This window comes from Sciurus carolinensis, chromosome 16 (assembly GCF_902686445.1).
Source record: "Sciurus carolinensis chromosome 16, mSciCar1.2, whole genome shotgun sequence".
Lineage (NCBI taxonomy): Eukaryota > Metazoa > Chordata > Mammalia > Rodentia > Sciuridae > Sciurus > Sciurus carolinensis.
The window spans coordinates 51,963,306-51,983,669 of NC_062228.1; the positions used below are offsets into that span (position 1 = coordinate 51,963,306).

Consider the following 20,364-nt stretch of genomic DNA (forward strand, 5'->3'; position numbering starts at 1 on the left):
AGAGCCCTCAGGGCTATAATGGGAATCCCTGAGGAAACATCTGATTCGGTCAGCACAATCAGGGAGGGCTTCCTGGAGAAGGAACACAGGTGCTCCAGCCTAAATGAGAAAGTGGGTGGGGTGTGGAGAGATGCCTATACAAATAAACGGTATGTACAAAAAGACCCAAAGGCGCAGGGACACGTTCTTGTTTGTTTTCATGGAATGAGATTTGCCCTCCATTACTGGGGACACAGAGATCACAACAGCCTTGGCTTGTCCTCTTGGAGTTTCTGGTCTATAAAGAGCACAGATCCACCACGGGTGATAAGCCAGGTGCTGAGGGATAGGATGGGAGCTCAAAAGGAGGCGCCTGACCCAGACGGGTGCTGGTCAGAAAGGACTTCCTGAAGGAAGGAACATCCGAACTAGACCTGGAAAGTGACGAGCTGATTAGGGAAGAGAAGGGCTGAGGGGACAGGGAGCCCAGGCGTTCCTAGAAACTGCCAACAGCTCAGTCAGGTCAGGCCGGAAGCAGAGAAACCCACAAACTAAAAAAACACTGCAAAAGACCTTAGTCTCCCAACCCCCTCCTCCGGGCCAGGGCCATAGGGGTAAAGTCTTCCTTCCTAACGAGAGAAACAGCTGTGCGACGCTTGGCTCTGAGGTCCCCATAACTCCGAAGTCCCGCCTAGAGGCCGAGGGGCCCCGGACGCCTGGGCTGGAAACCACAGCAGCAACCCTGTTTTTTCATTATGTTTAATTCGGTTTCACAGGAGCACCAATAAATAGTTTCTCCCCACCCCTGCAATCTTCCTCCTGCCCCAGGCAGGGCCCCGGGAGCTGGTGACCCCGTCACGGGACCACACCAGCCGCCCGAACAGCAGCGCGACTCAGGCCAGCTGAGCGGCAGCCGCCTCAGAATTCCCGGGAGAGTTCCGAAGGGGCGGGCCCACGTTTTCCGAGGTGGGCGGGGCCTTGGGACGCAACCGCGTGCGCACGAGGCGGAGCCTCGCCAGAACACCCCACCGTGGGCGGGACCACTCAGGGGGCGTGGTTCTCATCTGCTGCGGTCACGATGACGTCCATCCATATGCGCATAGCCTCGGGGCTCGGGGCCACCATGTAGAAAAGGCGTTCATAGGTTTTGACACAGAAAGTCAGGCGAGGACTGGGGCTCTGGAATAAGCAGGGTACAGGGTGGTTAGGACAGCAGGCTCTGGCCACAGCCTGGATTAAAAACCCAGCCCCCTCCAAATCTAGGACCTCCTGGTTTGTAATTCGGAAAGTTAGTGTCCGTTTATAAAGTACCTACTTGCCAAACCAAAGCTGTGTAAAGCCCCTACATCCATTGTTTTTAACCCCGAGGGCAGGGGTAGAAGTGTGCCCAATTTGCATCTCAGAAAACTGGGCTGGAGAAGGGATGTCACTTTTCTGATGTCAGACAGCTGGGATTCTAACTTAAGGCTTAAAAAGCCAGGGTTGGCTCCTCTCCCCATAGAATTCTAAACATTGCATTAGTTACCAATATTTATTTTTATAAAATAACAATAAGTTTGGGCTGGGGAGATAGCTCAGTCGGTAGAGTGCTTGCCTTACAAGCACAAGGCCTTGGGTTTGATCCCCAGCATCGCCAAAAAAAAAAAAAAAAAAAAAAAAAAAGTTTGACACTATCGGGCTTATTCCCATTTGGTAACTATGGTAATGGCTGTATTATTTCGGTGCTCTCAGTCTGCCTCAGTCCCTACGTTGCCCTCCTCACTCACTCCCAGCTTGGCATCAGTATCCAAGTGTGTGTGTATTTTGAGCTCACGCTCATGCTGTCATTGAGCTATGTCCTTAGACCTTTTTTTACTTTATTTTGAGACAGGTCTCACTGAGTTGCCAAGGCTGACCTGGAATTTGGAATCCTGCCTCAGCCTCCTGAGGAGCTGGGATTACTGGCATGCACCACGGGAGCCCAGATTTTTGCTTGAAAACTTTTTAACTTTTGTCCAAGAAAATTAACAGTGGCTGGCTCAGAGTCAGAGTCTGAGTTAGTTTTTGCATTTGTTTTGTTTCGTTTTGTTTTTTTGGCACTGGGGATTGAATTCCAGGGCACTTTACCACTGAGCTATAATCCCAGCCTTTTGAAAAAAAAAAAAAAAATTGAGACAGGGTCTTCCTGAATTGCTGAGGCTGGTCTTGAACTTTACAGCCCTCTTTTCTCAGACTCACAAGTTGCCAGGATTATAGATAGGTGTTTGCCACCATGCTAGAGTCTGAGCTTTTAATTTTTGTTCTCTGCAGTGCCATGAACTGCAGGTTTCTTACACTGGACCCTGAGTGCCCTGATGGTAGCAGCTGTGGGTGGCTTTGCCCAAGATGAGCTAGGGATAGGATAAGGCTTGACTGCTGGGCTCTGACCCAGGGGGCAGGGTGGCCCTGAACGGGGCTTCACCTTGAAGGCACAGCGTAAGTGGTCATAGTAGACTTCCTCAATGGCCTGGAAGTAGATGACACCCTTGAGCTTGGTCTCTTCCTTGTCTGGTGGAGGAAGGAGAGGGAGAAATAGAGCCAGTGAGAGGCATGTGTGTGTGTCAGGCCCGGGTCACTGGGCCAAGCCTGAGACAGGGTCTGGGGAGAGGAACATGGTGAGAGAGTCTGAAGATCCAGAAAGTACCATGGTTGGAAGTGAGCGGATGTCAATGCTAGATGAGAAACTGGAGTCTCCGAGGCTGGACAATACTGCAGGTGGGCCCAGGGACCTGGTGTCCTAGGTCCTTGAGAAGGGAAGGAACTCAAGGAAAGTTGGGACCATCTAAAGACAAAGAGTCCCACTCCTGGAGCTGGGGTTGGGGAAGGTGCTGATACTGCAGGTTCAGACTCCTGGGCATCTTAGGAAATGGGGTCTGAGACCCAGAGCTGTACTAAACTGTCACCTGTGTTACTGAGGACGGTTGTGTGTGTGGATTCTAGGTCACTTAAGGAGAAAGGGACTGGGGATCTGAACTCTTGGGCCCTGGACAAGAGAGGTGACTCCTGAGTATACAAGAGGAAGGAACTAGGGGCCTCAACTCTTCCACCCTCGGGGAGGGAGAACATGGAGGCCTGGACGCCCCGTCCCTGATGGAGGGGGCAGAGGCTGACTCCCAGGTGTGGAGAAGGCATCTGGAGGGGGCTTCCAAAGTCCTGGAACCCCAGGCTCCAGGCTGGGCTTACCTGCATAGTAGGCCAGGCGACGTGCCTGGCGGTCAAAGCAGAACCAACGCTTCCTCCAGGTCTTGATGCGGCCGCCCATCTTGACCAGGGGCCCCCGGCAGCAGCCGCAGGACACTCGCACATGAGGACAGCTTTCTGGGTTGTGGCCCCATCGTTCCAGGTGCTGCCGGAGATCCAGGACACGGGGGCCTGGTGGGCGGGGTGGGGGTGCGGGTGGGGCCTGTGGAGGTAGAGCCGAGGCCACTGTTGTGGGAGTCAGGAATTGGGGGCGGGGGTGCAGCCTGGAGCCCAGGAGGGAGCCAGGCCTGCTGCAGCCTTTAGTCAGTGACTTAACAATCGCAATCATGAAAATGATCCCACCAGCTACATTTATTAACACTCTGCCCAGGGTTTTGAGCCTCAGCTACCCCTGACTCCTGTGCCCTGGTTGAACCCAGAGGTGCTCTACCACTAAGCTACATCCTCCGTCCTTTTTTAATTTTTTTGAGATAGGGTCTCACTAAACTGCCCAGGCCGGCCTCCAACTTGTTATCCTCCTGTCTCAGCCTCCTAAGTAGCTGGGATCACAGGTGTGCGTTACTGCACAAGATAGCATCAACTCTACTGTTGCAGTTGATGGGGCTCCTATGAGCCCCATTTTACAGATGAACGAACTGTGGCACAAAGACATGAAATAATCCACCGGATGACACATACAGCTTCTAGGTGGCACACAGCTTCTCCATGCAAGCAAAGCCCAGTGGGTTGTCTTTTGTTTGTTTTTTAATGCAGACTCTCGGTCATTCCAGAGAGTAGGGGCCTGGGTAGAGGTGAGGTTCTGCGTGTCACACGAACTCCCAGGGACACTGGTACTGTTGATCCACCGACTGCACCGACTGCACTTTGTAGGGGGCTTGAAAACTGAATTCAGGACAGAGCAAGAAATGCTGAGGACCAGAGAGGAGAGGCACTGGTTGGAGATAAGGGAGAGTGAGGAGGAGGGGACAAGAGGTGGGGGGATGACCTGCTGCAGAGGTGGAAAGATCAGGTATAAGGAACACCCACTACAGCCGGGCACAGTGGTGCACACCTGTAATCCCAGCAGCTCAGGAGGCTGAGGCAGGAAGATCTCGAGTTCAAAGCCAGCTCAGCAATTTAGCAAGGCCCTGTCTCAAAATAAAAAATAAAAGGGGCTAGAGATGTGGCTCAGGGGTTAAGTGTCCCTGAGTTCAAGCCCCCATACAAACCAAAAATCAAACAAAAACCCACCCACCCACTAAGGCCTGGAATCTTCCCTGGCTCATCTCACCAAATCCACACAGTAAATCTAAGAATCATCATCCAGCATGGAAGCTCCCTCTGTGTGTCAGGCACTGCGCCAAATGATCACAGTGATTACCTTGTTTCCTCTCAAAAGCAACCTATTAATGGCCCCATTTGACACGGGGATAAATGAGGTTTCCAGAAAGGAAATGGCTCACTGCGTTCACCCAGCTGGGATGTGGCAGAGCTGAGCCCCAATCCAGGTTAGCCGAGATGGGTTTAGGGCTCTCAACTCCCCCACCACTTGACTGTCATCGCCACAGAATCCCTGTCCCAGTGGGAGCTTCCAGGTCCCTGTGCTGAAATACAGGGGTCTCCTGGGGCTGTTTCGAGGATGAGCTAGCTGCAGCCCAGCCTTTCCCTTCTGGGCACCAATCCCAAGAGACACTTGCTCACCTGCACCAAAGACAGTGTGGGTGTGTGTATGGGGACAATGCACAGAGCAGGGACTGTTTAATAAATGATGATGCTTCAAGGCAGGGAGAACTGCTTCAAAGTCGGAGCACTCCATTTTTAATGAGGTTGAGCTTGTGCCTAAGAATGGAAGGCTCTGCCTCCCTGCCTGCCGTGTGTGGCCACCTGACGCTTACTGGCATCTGACCTGTTATCTATTTGACTTAAGGATGCTGCTTTTATGTGTGTGTGTGTGTGTGTGTGTGTGTGTGTGTGTGTGTATTTGAGTTTTAGATGGTCACAATACCTTAGCTTAGTTTTATGTATTTTTTTTATGGGGTGCTAAGGATGGACCCAGTGCCTCACGCGTGCTAGGCAAGTGCTCTACCACTGAGCCACAACCCCAGCCCCAAGGATGCTGCTTTTTGTTTATCATCCCCAATACACATCAACTTCTTAGAAGGCAGGGATTTTTACATTGGTCACTGCTGTAACCCAGGGCCTGGCACACAGTAGGCAGCTGATTCATTTTTGGGTAAAATGAATAATGGAGGGATAAGTGGTTGAGAAAACAAAAAGCAGATTGAGAATGATGTGCTCATTTATGGGACAAATAAATTGCAAAGTTTTGATCAGTAGATGCAAGTGGAAAAGTATAAAAAAGATTCAAAGACATCTCAACAATAAAAAAAAACACCTGTGCAGAGGCAAGATCAGGGAGGGAGAAGGTGAGCTCGCTTTCTCAATACTGTATCATTCTTCATAACGAAAATATATTCAGGCTAGATTAAAAAAAAATTTACCCATCACAATGGCACATGTCTGTAATCCCAGCAACCTGGGGGGCTGAGGCAGGATCACAAGTTCAAGGCCAACCTAGTGACTTAGCGAGACCTTGTTTCAAAAAAATAATAACATAACAAACACTAGGAATGTAGCTCTGTGGTATAGTGTCTGGTATCCCTGAAATAAGTAAATAAATAAATAGAAGTTTAATAAGGTAGATGTCAGCAAAATTCAGAATGTGAAAAAATCCATAGAATAAATGGTTCGTTTATATTTCACAAGTAAATGAAATTTTAAAAAAAGAAATGAGGAGAACTCTTAGAGATTAAAAGAGATGCTTTAACCAAATGCATAGTGTATGCTTGGTTTGCATCTGGATTCAAATAAACCAACTGCGAAGACATTTGAGATAATTAGGGAAATATGAATATGGAATTATATGATTGTATCATAGAATTATTAACAATCTCATAAGGTATATCCAAGAAAAAGAAATGGAGCCAGGTACCCACAGAGGGGCCAGCCACATCACAGATGGCTGAACTGGGAAGAGAAATTGGATCCTTTTGAGTCTACTTCCTTGTCAAGCCCAGGACCTTTTTCTGTTGCATTTCAGGGGAACAGAGTGAGATGCAAGAAAGGGCCAGAGCCTGGGGAGAGACTGAGCAGGGAGGGGCGGGGCAGGACTGACCATGATGGCAGGAAGAGCTGGGCCCGAGGAACTTTCTCTGTTCTTTTTCATCCCTTCCTGTGGATTCAAGATGAAGGATCAATGAGAACGCCAACCAGGAAAATGTGGGGAAAATGTCCTGGTCCCTGGGTCTGAGGGAGGAGGCTGGGCCTGGACCCCTGGGTCTGAGGGAGGAGGCTGGGTCTGGACTCCTGGGTCTGAGAGAGGAGGCTGGGCCTGGACCCCTGGGTCTGAGGGAGGAGGCTGGGCCTGGACCCCTGGGTCTAAGGGAGGAGGCTGGGTCTGGACCCCTGGGTCTGAGGGAGGAGGCTGGGTCTGGACTCCTGGGTCTGAGGGAGGAGGCTGGGTCTGGACCCCTGGGTCTGAGGGAGGAGGCTGGGTCTGGACTCCTGGGTCTGAGGGAGGAGGCTGGGTCTGGACCCCTGGGTCTGAGGGAGGAGGCTGGGCCTGGACCCCTGGGTCTGAGGGAGGAGGCTGGGTCTGGACCCCTGGGTCTGAGGGAGGAGGCTGGGCCTGGACCCCTGGGTCTGAGGGAGGAGTGTGGGTCCGAACCCCTGGGTGTGAGGGAGGAGGCTGGGCCTGGACCCCTGGGTCTGAGGGAGGAGGCTGGGCCTGGACCCTGGGTCTGAGGGAGGAGGCTGGGTCTGGACCCCTGGGTCTGAGGGAGGAGGCTGGGCCTGGACCCCTGGGTCTGAGGGAGGAGGCTGGGCCTGGACCCCTGGGTCTGAGGGAGGAGTGTGGGTCCGAACCCCTGGGTGTGAGGGAGGAAGGTGGGACCTGGACCCCTGGGTCTGATGGAGTAGGGTCTAAGTAGGGTCCCCTGTTCCTAAAGAAGAGGATCTGGGGTCTCACCCTGGCCTTGATCAGCCGTTCCCTCTCTGCCATGGCCTGTCGCAGAAGCCGCTCCATGTGAGCGATGTCTGGGTGGAGGGCCCTGGAGCTGGAAGGAGGAAACAGAGACGGGTGGGTTCTCAGGCCTGGGCCTCATCCTCCCATCTCCCACCTCTTCTGCCTGCTGTCTCACCTGTTCCCAGGGCCACAGTTTAGCAGCTGATAGAGGGGGTGTCTCCCAGAAGCCTCCACTGCTGGTGTGAGAGCTGAGGCCTCGAGAGGTCCTGAGGGACAGGGGACCAGGTGAGGAGACCAGGACGCTCCCTGCCCCGTGCCTGCACTGTTTCCTCCATCACCTGCAGCAGGATGGGTGGAGATGGGGGCAGGAGAGTAGGTGGGGAATGGGAGAGGCCTCACCGGTACAGTGGAGGGACAGAGGTCGTGGGGATCCCCTCTGGCTCGCTCGCTCTCTTCTCCTGGGCAGGCTTCCAGTCCTCTGGAGGCCAATGGAGCCCTGAAAACATGGAAGGCCCAGGTACTCAGGAGAGGTGTTCCATCTCATTAGAAAGTCCGAGAGCTGCCAAGTAAAACTACCATCTAATTGGCACAGATGAAAACCCTTATTTTTTCCCGCCAAGGTGCCGGGGATGGAGCCCAGGGGCTCGAGCATGCTAGACAAGCACTTTACCACCGAGCTACATCTGCCACCCTCGAAAACCCTACTGTCAACATGAGTGAAAGCAGCCAGTGGCAAAGGCCCACACGGTCTATGGCACCATTTATATAAAGTGTCCAGAGTAAATCAATATGGAGCAAATAAATACAGAGGCAGGAGGTAGAACAGTGGTCTCCAGGGGCAGGGAGAGATGGGCGGATCGGGGAGTGCTGGCTACGGGGTGCAGGGTTTCTTTGGGGGTTAATGAAAGTGTCCTAAAGTTGAGCTAGACATGGTGGCGCACACCTGGAATCCCACCTAGGGAGGCCAAGGCAGGAGGACCACAAGTTCCAGGCCAGCCTGGGCAACTTAGCAAGACTGTCTCAAAATGAAAAATAAAAAGGGCTGGGGATGCAGCTCAGTTGTAAATAAATCCCCAGTACTGCAATAAATAAATAAATACATACATGTATACGTATATATAAATGCATGAACAACATGTCCACGTGTATACTAAGGCGAGAGTGCACAGACTGCACGAGAGCAGCTGGGAACAGTGTCCATGTTTACACTCGCATACCAGCCGCCCACATGGCCTGTCGCCCCAAAGGCTGCCTTGTCCCTCTTCCTGGCCAGTGGCACATCTGTCAAGGGACCATTCTTCTGACTTCATAGACAGGCCCACCTGCTCCGGACTTCATAAAGAATTACACGTTGGCCAGGGTGTTGTATCTCCTAACACAAGAGGCAGTTACCAGAATGTTCTCACAGGACATTTCAGCTGTGCATTTGTTTGATGTGATTTCCACGCTTGTCTTATTTTTAATATTAAAAGTTTTTTTTTTTTTTTTTTTTTTTGCTTTAATGGCTGGCAAGGATCCAGAGCTCCTTAGGTGCCTGCAGTGTGCTCTTGGCCCTCCATATCTGTGGCCTCTGCATCTTTGGACTCAACATGCTGCAGGCCAAAAATATTTGAGAGAAAGGAAAGCTGCATCTGTCCTCAACATGTACAAACTTCGTCTCTTGCTCTTATTCCCTAAACAATGCAGTATAATAACTATTTATAGGTGCTATAAGTCGTCTGGAGATGATTTGCGGTACACAGAAGGATGTGTACAGGTTAATGGCAAATACTACCCCGATTATATAAGGACCAGAGTATCCTCAGACATTGGGATCCCCGGGGGTTCTGGAGAGGATCCTCTACAGATCCCAAGGGACGGCTGTACTGGGCACTCTGCAGGTCCGCTTAACCTCCTAAAACCCCGAGGCCAGGCACTGTGGTGGCGCCTGTAGTCCCAGCTATTTGGGAGGCTGAGGTGGGGGGGATCACATGAGTCTGCGAGTTCAAGGCCAGTCCTAGCAATGTAGGGAGACCCCTATCTCAGAGAACAACAAAACAAACAAACAAACAAAAAACCCTGGGAGTTGGGAAGTGTTAGCTTCACTTCACAGTGAGGAAACTGAGACCCAAGTCCCTGGGCTTTCCTTCGGTCAGTGTCCCCAGCACTTCCGGGCTGGGAGTGCCTGGATACGTGGCAAATGAGGATGGGCGATGCAGACCCCAGTTTTGTCTGCATGGGGTTTGCATTATAAGGAACTGAATAAGATATCCTACAAATGAACCCACCCTCAGAAATTGCTGTGTGAGACCAGAACAGGGCACTATTAAAAAGGATCATCTTCTAATTAGAAAACCAGGAATAGCCTTCTACATACCAACCCTCAGCCCCAAAGGATGAGTTGTCCAAGGAAGACTGAGGGAAGGATGCTTCAAGTAGAAGGATCAGCAAGTGCAAAGGCCCTGAGGCAAGAAAAATTATAGCATGTTGGTGGATCAATGCCCCCACAGCTGAGCACAGTGAGACATGGGCAGGGCCACAACAGCACTTGCAGCCCATGGTGAGAGGCCTGGGAAGCCACTTCAGGCCTTGGGGCCGGGATATTAAAGTGGGAAGGATGAGGATCACTCTGGCTGTTGTGTAAAGAATGAATTATTGGGCTTGGTATGGTGGTGGTGCATGCCTATGATCCCAGAAACTTGGGAGGCTAAGGCAGGAGGATCACAAGTTCAAGGCCGGCTTCAGCAACTTAGCAAGCCTCAAAAAATAAAAAGAGCTGGAGATGTAGCTCAAGTAGTAGAGCACTTGCCTAGGACATTAAAGGCCCTGGATTCAAATGCCAGCACACTAAAAAGAATAAATTATTGGGAAAAAAAATTAAGAGGGGAACATCAGAGGCTGATGTAGTCACAAAATTTTTTTTAAAAATTTTTAAATTTTAAAAAGATGAGGGTGAGATAAATAAAACAAGGATGAAAATAATTATAATAATACTAATAAGTATATCATAGTAACAGCAGCTCTCACTGAGCACCTACTATGCTCTGCTGGTGTTGCCTAGCAACACAGCCCACACTCCAGCTTCTCAGGTTTCCACAAGAACCAGACAGAAAATTACTTTCTCTTACAGAAAACCATCTATAAATCTTCACCCAAATAATAATAGGACCTGCTTTGGAGGGTTCTTCTGAGGAAGATGTGAAATTCTACAGATGTGAAATTGCCAGGAATTGTTTCTCAGCTCCACATAATAGCAATCCCATGTGTAAAGGGACAGGTTGGCTTAGAACAGACTCGGCCTATCTTAAATGCTAAAAATGGATTATTGTTATTAATGATCATTAATGAATATTAAATAATAAACATTTTAAAAGTATTTTTAAATATTAATTCATGAATGTGAAATTTATAATTATGTATAATATAGAATAATATAATAATCATATTATATCTAATATAATAGTATTTGGTAATGTAATATTAATTAACATTATTTGCATCAATTTTTTTTTTTTTTTTTCGGTGCTGGGGATTGAACCCAGGGCGTTCAATGTTACTTTTTACATAAATGAGTGGGTGCGCACACACACACACACACACACACACACACACACACACACGGGTATTCTTTTTTTTTATTTTTTTAATTGCCGTGCTGGGGATTGAACCCAGGGCCTTGTGCTTGCAAGGCAAGCACTCTACCGACTGAGCTATCTCCCCAGCCCACATGGGTATTCTTAACAACACTGCTTAAACTCAAATCACTACCTACAGAGGGAGGGCAGCTTAATGTCCCCACCACAGAACTGTGTGCCACACAGAAGCCAGAACATTGGCACAGTTGGGGCTGGGATCAGGGGCAGAGCCCTTGTCTAGCGTGCCAGAGGCCCTGGGTTCCAACCCCAGCACCACCTAACATAAAATGAAAGAGAACACAGGCTCTGCAAACAGAATGCTTGGGTCCAAATCCTAGCTTTGGCACATGCCACCTGGCTAAGTAACTTAACCTCTCTGCCTCAGTGTCTTCACCAATAAAATGGAGGTCACCTGGCCCGTAGAATCATTGCAAAACCTAAGTGGGATCTGTGTGAAGCATTTCCAACCACCCTGGCGCTCTCTAAGGACTTGATAATTTGCTGTCATTACTACTCTTGTTACTCTTTACATTATTACAGCCTTAAAAATGAAGAGGCAGCTCTAAATGTATCAACAGAGAAGAGTTTCCATAATGGAGGAAGATAATGAAGAATTAAAACCAACAAAGAAAAGACAGCGGGAGGAATCTGACATCATTTTCCCTGTCCGCATATGAAAACACCACAGAACCCGGCTGTCACTACAGCCACAGGAACGGGATCCTAACTAGAAAAAGACAGATTCCACGCTTGGATAATTGTATCAGAATGGATTCTGCTGTCACGTTAACCAAAAAGAACCAACAAGAGAAAAAGAAAAAGAAAAGAACAACAACTGGCTAATGCACACATTTTGGGAAAAAATGTTTACATGATATAACGAGAGCTACCAATTTCAAAGAGCCTATCAGAAACAAGACTTTTTTTCCATGTACTCTTTACCCTTACTTCATACACAGCACTTGGATATTTTCTACTCCATTAAAAAAAAATTAGTAGCCCCAACCCATCCAATAAATATCTAAACCATTAAAAAGACGGGGCTCCCAGTTTTTCAGGTTTGTTTGTTTTGTGGTGCTTATAGGCAAATGCTCTGCCACTGAGCTACACCCACAGCTCAAGGGGCCTCATTTTTAAAGAGCTCTGGAAGGACCAAGAACCTCCGTCTGGAGAGAGGGCTTAGGGGCCTGCAGGGGCACAGAGACCTTCTTACCAATACACCCTGCTCAGTCACTTTTAAAATGCTCTTATTTCTCCAGGGAAAAGGTGGGGTGTTAGCAGAAGGAAGAAAATAAATAAGTAAAACTGCAGTCATCAAATACCCCTAGATCAAGCTTCCCTAGCCCCCACCCCCATGCAAAGAGCCCCCGTGGAAGTTCTGGCACGGGGCTCTGCTTTCAGGCCCTCCCTCCCCACTGACCAAAGAGGCATGAGGGCAAAGAAGCAGCAAGGAGGCACCTGCAGGGAGCTGTGGACGGAGAAGAGGCAGGAAGAGGTAGAGGTGGCAGCAGCGTGGGTGGCAGGATCCTGTAGCACCAGCAGCTGCCGGTCTGTCTTCTGGGTGAAGAGCAGCTGGGAAGAGGGGCAAAGATTAGTGAGAGATGAAGACATCACAGAGGCACCCCAATTCTCAGATGCTCTGGCCCATGCCTCCAGTGCCAGCCCATTTCTCAGATGGAAAAACTAAGGCTCAGTCACAAGAGGGGCCAGAATGTGGTCCTTAGTATCTTGTTTCCCAGCAAGAGCAAGGGCTGTGGGCCTGCACTGCCAGTTCTCGAGGAGGAAGGGCGGGGGCCAGAGCTCCTGAGTCCTAAAGATGAAAGGAATTGGGATGGGGAATCCTGGATCCTAATACAGGAGGGCTGGGCCCGGACCCCGGGTCTGAGGGAAGAGGGCTGGGCCCGGACCCCCGGGGTGTGAGGGAGGAGGCTGGGCCTGGACCCCTGGGTCTGAGGGAGGAGGCTGGGCCTGGACTCCTGGGTCTGAAGGGAGGAGGCTGGGCCTGGACCCCTGGGTGTGAGGGAGGAGGCTGGGCCTGGACCCCTGGGTCTGAGGGAGGAGGCTGGGCCTGGACCCCTGGGTCTGAGGGAGGAGGCTGGGCCTGGACCCCTGGGTGTGAGGGGTAGGGGCTGGGCCTGGACCCCTGGGTCTGAGGGAGGAGGCTGGGCCTGGACCCCTGGGTCTGAGGGAGGAGGCTGGGCCTGGACCCCTGGGTCTGAGGGGAGGGCTAGGCTTGGACCCTGGGACCCGGGGTTTGAGGGAGGGGGCCTGACAGGTGTGTGAATTGCCATACCTTTGTGAGAGCTTGGCTGGGCTCAGAGAAGTCCCCACCCGGTGTTTCCTGAAGGCAGTTGAGCTGGAGGAGTCGGCTCCGTTCCTAGGGAGACATCATGGTTTACCACACGGTGAAGCCAGAATGGGCCATCCCCAGAGCCAGGGAGCATGATACAGGGAGATGGTGGGATACCCAAGGAAGTGAGGACTTGGGACAGGTCTCCAAGGAAACTCACCTGCGCCAGGGCCTGAAGGGTCTCCTCCTTCTTCCGGCTTAACCCCCGGCTCTCAGCCGCCATCTGCTCCCCCAGAGACTTGAGCTGCTCCTCCAAGACCTGGATCCGGCGCTGCAGGGCCAACCACCTACCCTGGTTACTCAGCTGCTCCAGGAGCCCCAGCCCACCCTCCCACAGAAGCATGTCCTCCCTGTGAGTCTGGAGTTTGCTCTATCCCCTCAGAGACGGTGTGATCCGAATGTCCAGGGTAGGGACTTGCAAGTGAGCTCCCTGGTGCCCTCTTCCCATTTGGGGTTCCAGAAGAGATCTGGGGTGGATGAGAGAGGATGGAGGGACTGAGATACAGGCAGAAACCTAAGGAGATAGCAACCCCAGAGAGTCCTGCAGAAGAGACAAAGGGACAGAGAGGGCAAACCAGAACAGATCGAATGCATGGCAACCAGGACAAACCTCAAGACAGAAATGCAGAGAAAGTGCAGAGGAAGGAGACAAGACAGAAACAGACGAGAGATAGAAAGAAAGGGGCAGAGGAAGGCTGGACTTGTGGCTCAGAGGTACAGGGCTCACCTACCATGTGTGAGGCACTCAGTTCGATTCTCAGCACCGCATGTAAATAAATAAATTTTAAAAAGAAAGAAAGAAAAAACTAACAGAGGAGGGAAAAGAAAGAGGGATGAGAAGAGCCAGAAGTAGAGGTGGGAGGAGGAGACCCCCATCAGAGCCTTCGAGCCCAGATGAGGGGACACTGTGGTGTATAGTCAAACACGCCCCTCTCCTCACAGAACCTGCCAGACTCTGAGCGTGAAGCTTGCAGGAAGGACTGGTAGGCACATTTTTTGGACAAGGGATGGAGAGGAATAGAGGGTGGTGGTAAAGACTGTAGATTCCAATCCCAGCTCCACCCTTCATGAACTAAGTGATGTTGGGAAAGATGACAAAAACTTTGACCCATTTCTTCATTTTAAATATGGAAAAACTAGAACAGGACTTGCCTCGTGGGTTTGTATGAAGATTCAACAAGTGAAAACTCATGGACGCTCAGCACTGGGTGTGACACACTGAAGGCTCAGTCAGCGTCACGGAGTGGGGGAGACACAGAGGAATGGCCTCAGGCAGGGCTAGTCACCGATGCTCACCCTGTGCTGTGCCACACTGGCCTGAAGCTCCTGGACCTTGGGCTCTGGCAGCTGGAGCCCAGGACAGTCCCGATCCTCTTCCTCCTGCCGGCTCTCCCGCTCCAGTTGCTGGAACTCCAGGTCCTCATAGGCGTGTTGGGCCACATCCAGCTGTTCCCTCATCTGTGAGTGGGGACATAAAAAGCCTGGAGGGAAGTAGTGGGCTGCAGCCTGGATTCTTGGTCAATGAGGGAAGAGGGTTGAGCTTTTGGACCCTGGGTCTGAGGGAGGAGGGCTGGGGCCTGGCTATCGGGTCCTAGAAAGGGTCCAGAGGGTCCTTACCTCCTGTACCCCCTGCAAAAGTCGCTCACGCTGGTCCTCAGGCTGGGAATCCAGCTGTCCTTGGGCCTCCCGAAGTCTGTGGCGAAGACCCTCCACACGTTCGCGCTCCTGACTTAGTCGCCTCTGCTCCTGAAAAACAACCAGACTCAGCTTCAGACCGAGCTCAGAGAGGGAAACAGGCCAGCAAGGGCAAGGGCAAGGCCAGCCAGTCCTGAGACCCTGCCTGCATGTCAGCTCTCCGAGGGCAGGACCCTGACTGTCTGGTTCACCCCGGGGCAGGGCCACCCCAGAGGAGTCTCCAAGTTAGCAGCTGTTTGAAAAACAAATTAAGGAGAAGCCTGGTGCAGTGCCGCCTATAATCTACTACTCAGGAGGCTGAGGCAGGAGGATTGCAAGTTTAAGGCCAGCCTCAGCAACTTTTGAGACCCCTGTCTCAAAATAAAAAATAAAAAGGGCTGGGTGTAGCTCTATGGCAGAGTGCTTTCCTCGCAGGCACAAGGCCGAGTCCAATCCTTAGCATGGCAGAAAAGAGAGTGAAGTAGAGTAGGGAGGGGAAGGGGAAAGGAAAGGGAGAAACACATGAAGGAATGAATGGAAACATGTCCTTCTGGGTAATACTGGGTCCCTGGGTCCAAACTCAGGCCCTGTCCTCCAGGGGGACAGCCATTTACAACTGAGGACAATCAGAGTGGTGAAAACAGAGATGTGGGAACCTGGGTCACAGAATAATTCCTGCTGGAAGCCAAAGTTTCCTGGACATGGGGATTTTAAGGTGGCCTTCAGATCAGGGAGCACTGAGACCTGGGGACACCGGGACATTTGGGACAGAGAGAGCAGCATGGCACTAATGCACAGACACTGAACAGTGTAAGAACTTTGGGGGGCAAACCTCAGCCAGGGAGGAGGAGCCTGCTAGACATGGCAGCAAGGAGGCTGCCCATGTGCCTCGTGTCAGGTCTGGTCAATGGGGAGCCATGGAAAGACTGAAGGGACGGAGGAGGACCAGGCTTTGAAATCATCCCCCTGCGAGTCAGAACAGCAGGGCCAGTTCCTTCAGGAGTCCTCAAAGCAGTGAGTGAGCATGAGACCTGAGCTGGGGCCTGGGCAGCGGGGACAGGAAAGAGATGTATCAGAGAGACACAGGGGAAGCAGAACCCAGTGACTCATGAGCTTAGTGGTAACAGAAAGGGAGGCATGTAGGGCCTGGTGACCAAGGGACAAAGGGACAAATGATGTGGAAAAGAGAGTTGCCAAAGACAGCTTTAGGAATGGAGAATGAAAAGAAGAAGACTCCTGGCTTCTCCTGAGAGAAGGGCTGGGCCTGGACCCTGGGTCTGAAGGAGGAGGCTGGGCCTGGACCCCTGGGTTTGAGGGAGGAGGCTGGGCCTGGACCCCTGGGTGTGAGGGAGGAGGCTGGGCCTGGACCCCTGGGTCTGAGGGAGGAGGGCTGGGCCTGGACCCCTGGGTCTGAGGGAGGAGGGCTGGGCCTGGACCCCTGGGTCTGAGGGAGGAGGGCTGGGCCTGGACCCCTGGGTCTGAGGGAGGAGGCTGGGCCTGGACCCCTGGGTCTGAGGGAGGAGGCTGGGCCTGGACCCCTGGATCTGAGGGAGGAGGGCTGGGGGCCTGTACTCTTGGGTACATAGGCAGGCACATAGATAGACCTCAGGAGTGAAATCAGGGTGAGAAAAATCATGGGTGGAGAAATATGGGATCTTTAATTATAAATGAGGGCCCTGGACCAGTCCCAAGAATGCGAACATACAAGCTACTTGCCAAGAGAAAGACTGATAAATACTAAGTCACATTTTCCAAGTCATGATGGTAATCAATCCAAGCAATGACCACCAATGGATAGTAAAGATCTTCAGATGAAAGATTATTAAGAGATCAGAGTGACCTCCTGGAGGTTTGGACTGCCAGCAGATGTCCCTGACGCTTGCTCAGAGAGCACAAGCACATCTAAGTCTGACTGAGCCTCTACAACTAAGGAACCACTTGCTCATAGCAATAGACGCCACTGAGTGTCACAGTCACATCCTGCCCAGGGGACCAAATATTTGGTTTATCCAACAGACAGCAAGGAGAGACACCCCAGGTGAGCACCAGAGGTGATGAAGCCACGGGAGACATCACGACCAAGCACAACTCCAGCTGATTCAAACAAGCCGCCTGTTAACTGGTGTATTTGAGACAGTCCAGGAAAAAATTAAAATGGACTAGAAATAAGACAGTAATAAGAACATATTAATGCTTAAGGTAAGGGTTGGTAGAGCACTTGCCTAGCATGAGCAAGGCCTGGTTCCATCCCTAGCACCATTAAAAATAAAATAAAAATAAAAATTCAAATTCCTAAGGTGAGATAATGATGTTATGGTGATGTTGGGACATGAAAGGAGGAAGGGAGATTTACTACTTCAGAGGTCGGGGAGCACCGGGTAGGGAGGCTGTCAATTTGATTTTTGTGGGTTTGAAGTTTTTCCTAATATGATAATTAAAAAGCAAAAGGAGAGGGAGTCAAGGAAGAATCCCAGGAGCCGGGTCTGGAATCACAGTCAGGGAGGGAGGAGGAAACCAAAAGAAGGATCTGCTCTCGGTGTTTCTGGGTCCCAAGTGAACCCAACTGGGAAACAGGGACAACCCTGGGGCCCAAGTCACCAGAACAAACCACCAGGAATAACCCCCATCCATACACACACGCAAGGAAGGAGACCAACCGAGAAGCCGCAGGGGAACAAACCTGCTCCCGCTGCTCCTGGCCGCCCTGCTCCGAGGCCCGCTGCTGCCGTAGCAGCTCCCGGAGCTGCTCCTCCTCCCGCCGGGCAGCCACTCGCTCCCCAGCCAGCTCACCCCGCCGCAGGGCCACCTCCACCTCCATCTGCGGAGAGAAAGCAAGGTCCGTAGGCGGGGGCTGAGGGTTCTATGCCTGTGAAGGGCCCAGGCGCCTGAACTCCTGGATTCCTGAGGGCGGATTCTGGGCACCCGAGTTTGGAGGGAGGAGGAAGCTGGGGGCCTGGAATCCGACCCAAGGCACAAGAGGGCTGGGAGCGGGCGCGGCAGAGGAGTTGAGGGCAGACTTCCCAAGGGGTCCACAGCCTCACCTCAATCCTCAGCTCCCCCTTCTGGCGCTGAAGCTCCTTCACTCTCTGCTCCAACAGGGCAACTCGAGTCACTGCCTCCAGCTTCTGTGCTCGGAGCCGCCTCGCCGCAGCTCGCACCCCTTCCCCATAAGGGGTGCATGTGGAGGGCGTGGCCGGCATCGGCGCTGGAGGCGCGCCCTCTGGCTGAAGTTGGAAAGAGTGGGGATCACTAAATAGGTCTGGTCCCTACCCCTCATCCCTTGGGGGGTCACGGTCAGGCTCACTCCACCTCCATGCCCCATTATCTATAAGGGGGGGTAGGGGAAGGGGCAGGTCTGGGGACCTCTGGATCCTAGGTGCTCACAGTTCAGGAAGGGGGTACAAAGCAGATTCATGGAAGGTGTTTCTTTTTAATCCAGGTCCCATTCTCTTTGCGTCACTTTCTGGTAGTCCCTGTATCTCTCTGATTTTTTCTCCCCAGGTCTCTGAGTCTCTTCCCCTGTCTCAGTGTGTCTTCTGTCTCGGAATCACGAGGTCTATTTGTCCCTCGGGGTCTTTCCCTCTTGCCAGGTTTCTGTGCCTGCATTTCTGTTTCTCTGAGTAATTTCACCCTTTGTTTCTGGGTTGCCCTCTGTGTCTCTAACCATCCCTCTGAATCTCGGGACTCTTCCTCTGTCCTTCCCTCCCTCCTTCATGTCTCAGTCTCTTTGGGGATCTTTGTCTCAAGGGTCTGTGTGTCTCTATCTGGTTTCTGTCTCTCACTAGGTCTGGGTCTATCTAGCTCCAAGTCCAGGTTTGTCTCTCCCTATCTCTGGGTATCTCTCCCTGTCTCTGGGTTCATATCTGTCTGGTTTCTCTACCTGTGTGTGTTCAGTCACCCGTTTGGGTCTGTCTCTGTTGGGTCTGCTCGTGGATCTGTCGTGATCTTTCCCCATCTCTGTGTGTTTCTCCCTGTCTCTAGGTCTCTGTCTGTTTTCTCTTCATGGATCTGTGTGTCCGGTCACCTGTTTGGGTCGCCGTCTGTCTGGGTCTCCCAGTGGCTGCCGCCCTGAGGGCCCCTCACCTCGTCGCGGCTGCTTTCGGTGCTGCTGCCTTCTCCCACTTCTTCCTCTTCCTCAGTCTGCTGCTCCACTCCTTGGCCGCTAGGAAGCTCCGCCGGGGCCCCAGGCGCCTCCTGTTCTTGGGGCTCATCGGGATGACCATGGGGCTGGGAGGCCCCTTGGGGCTGAACCTCTGCGTCACACTCGGGGACCGGCGGGGACCCGGACCTTTCCTCCGGGGTACTGGGCGTCCCCATGGCCGCTTCGGACTCCCGCGGAGTGGGCGTAGTCCGGGCTCCGGGGCGTGGTCTGGGAGGGTGGGCGTGGCCTGGGGTCCTCGGCGCCGCACCCGACGGCCTGGCCTCGCGGAGTGCTCCAGGAGGCTGGCCCTGAGAGTTCAAAGGACGGGCCGGAGCACTCGGAGGGCGTGGACTGAAGCTTTCTGGGGCGGGGGATGAAGTCGCGACAAGGTTTGATGGCTCCGGAGGCAACGCTCCCCTGGAGGAGGGACCGGAATTTGAGTCGGGGGTCCCAGCTCCCCCCCTGCTGGCCTCGGCGACCCAGAGCCTCCCTCCCATCCAGGTGTCGGGCCTTGGACTCTCCAGCAGCCCCCGACAGTCTCCCGGACTACTTTAGCGCGACTCGTTCTCCTCCTGTCGGGACTCGCCGCCCCTTCCTCCCCGGAGTCCGGGAGTCCCGACCCCACCGTGTAAGGGAGCAGCACCCTTGTCGCGTCCTCCCAGGGATTCAGAGATCGGGGCTCCTGGTCTTCCCCTCTCCGGACAAGGCTGGAGCCCAAGCCCTCTGTTTCTCCCAGGAACTAGATCCCGATCTCCAGCTTCCGTCTCCCCCGCGGGCCCAGGAAGCCGAGTCTCCAGCCCCCTCCTTCCCGCAGCCTCGGCCCCCTCACCAGCTCGGGCTCTGGCGCGCTCCGCTCCGCGCTCTGGGCACTGCAGCTTCTGCTGGAGACAGGTGGCTGAGGAAGAGGGAGGAGAGGCCGCCCGTCCCCCTCCCCAGCAGCCCGGAAGTGGAGGGGGGATAACAGGTCCAACAGCTCCGGAGGGCGGAGGGAACGACCAGTCCGCCCCGCCCGCGGCCGCGGCATCTGGCCTTCCGGGCCCCACCCTCGGAGAACCCAGCATCGCGACCTCCCCCTCCGCCTCCAGCGCTCCCATTCCTGTCCCCTGAAGGGCTGGGCTTCTTAGCCACCTTTGTATACCAGCCTCCCTAATGCCCACATTCTGAGAGTTCTCAAAGGGAGATGGGAATGGAGATGGGGACTTCTCCCCTCTAATGAGCCCTTTAGAAGGGCCCCAACCGGTTTAGGGAGCTGGACAAGGGGAGAGGGGTACTCTGAGCTGAGTCAGGTACCCACCCAGAAACACTAGGAAGTGTGCCCCCGCCCCAAACCACTTTGCTATGGGGTGGAGGACAGAGGTTAAAGGTCTCAGTCAGACCTTTTCCT

General features: G+C 52.8%; 1 protein-coding gene across 1 annotated transcript; it reads right to left on the reverse strand.

Moving 5' to 3' along the window:
* Positions 1–747: 747 nt before the first annotated feature.
* On the reverse strand, positions 748–19,931 carry Phldb3 (pleckstrin homology like domain family B member 3). Its single transcript, XM_047527055.1, has 16 exons — positions 19,810–19,931; positions 18,923–19,397; positions 17,881–18,063; positions 17,520–17,657; positions 14,783–14,911; positions 14,462–14,623; positions 13,326–13,436; positions 13,109–13,192; positions 12,274–12,387; positions 7,601–7,697; positions 7,377–7,467; positions 7,205–7,292; positions 6,353–6,409; positions 3,181–3,400; positions 2,420–2,505; positions 748–1,158 (listed from the first exon to the last, which is right to left on the reverse strand). Exons 2-16 carry the CDS (start codon positions 19,154–19,156, stop codon positions 1,024–1,026), a joined length of 1,929 nt encoding a protein of 642 aa, XP_047383011.1. The 5' UTR covers positions 19,157–19,397; positions 19,810–19,931; the 3' UTR covers positions 748–1,023.
* Positions 19,932–20,364: the final 433 nt, after the last annotated feature.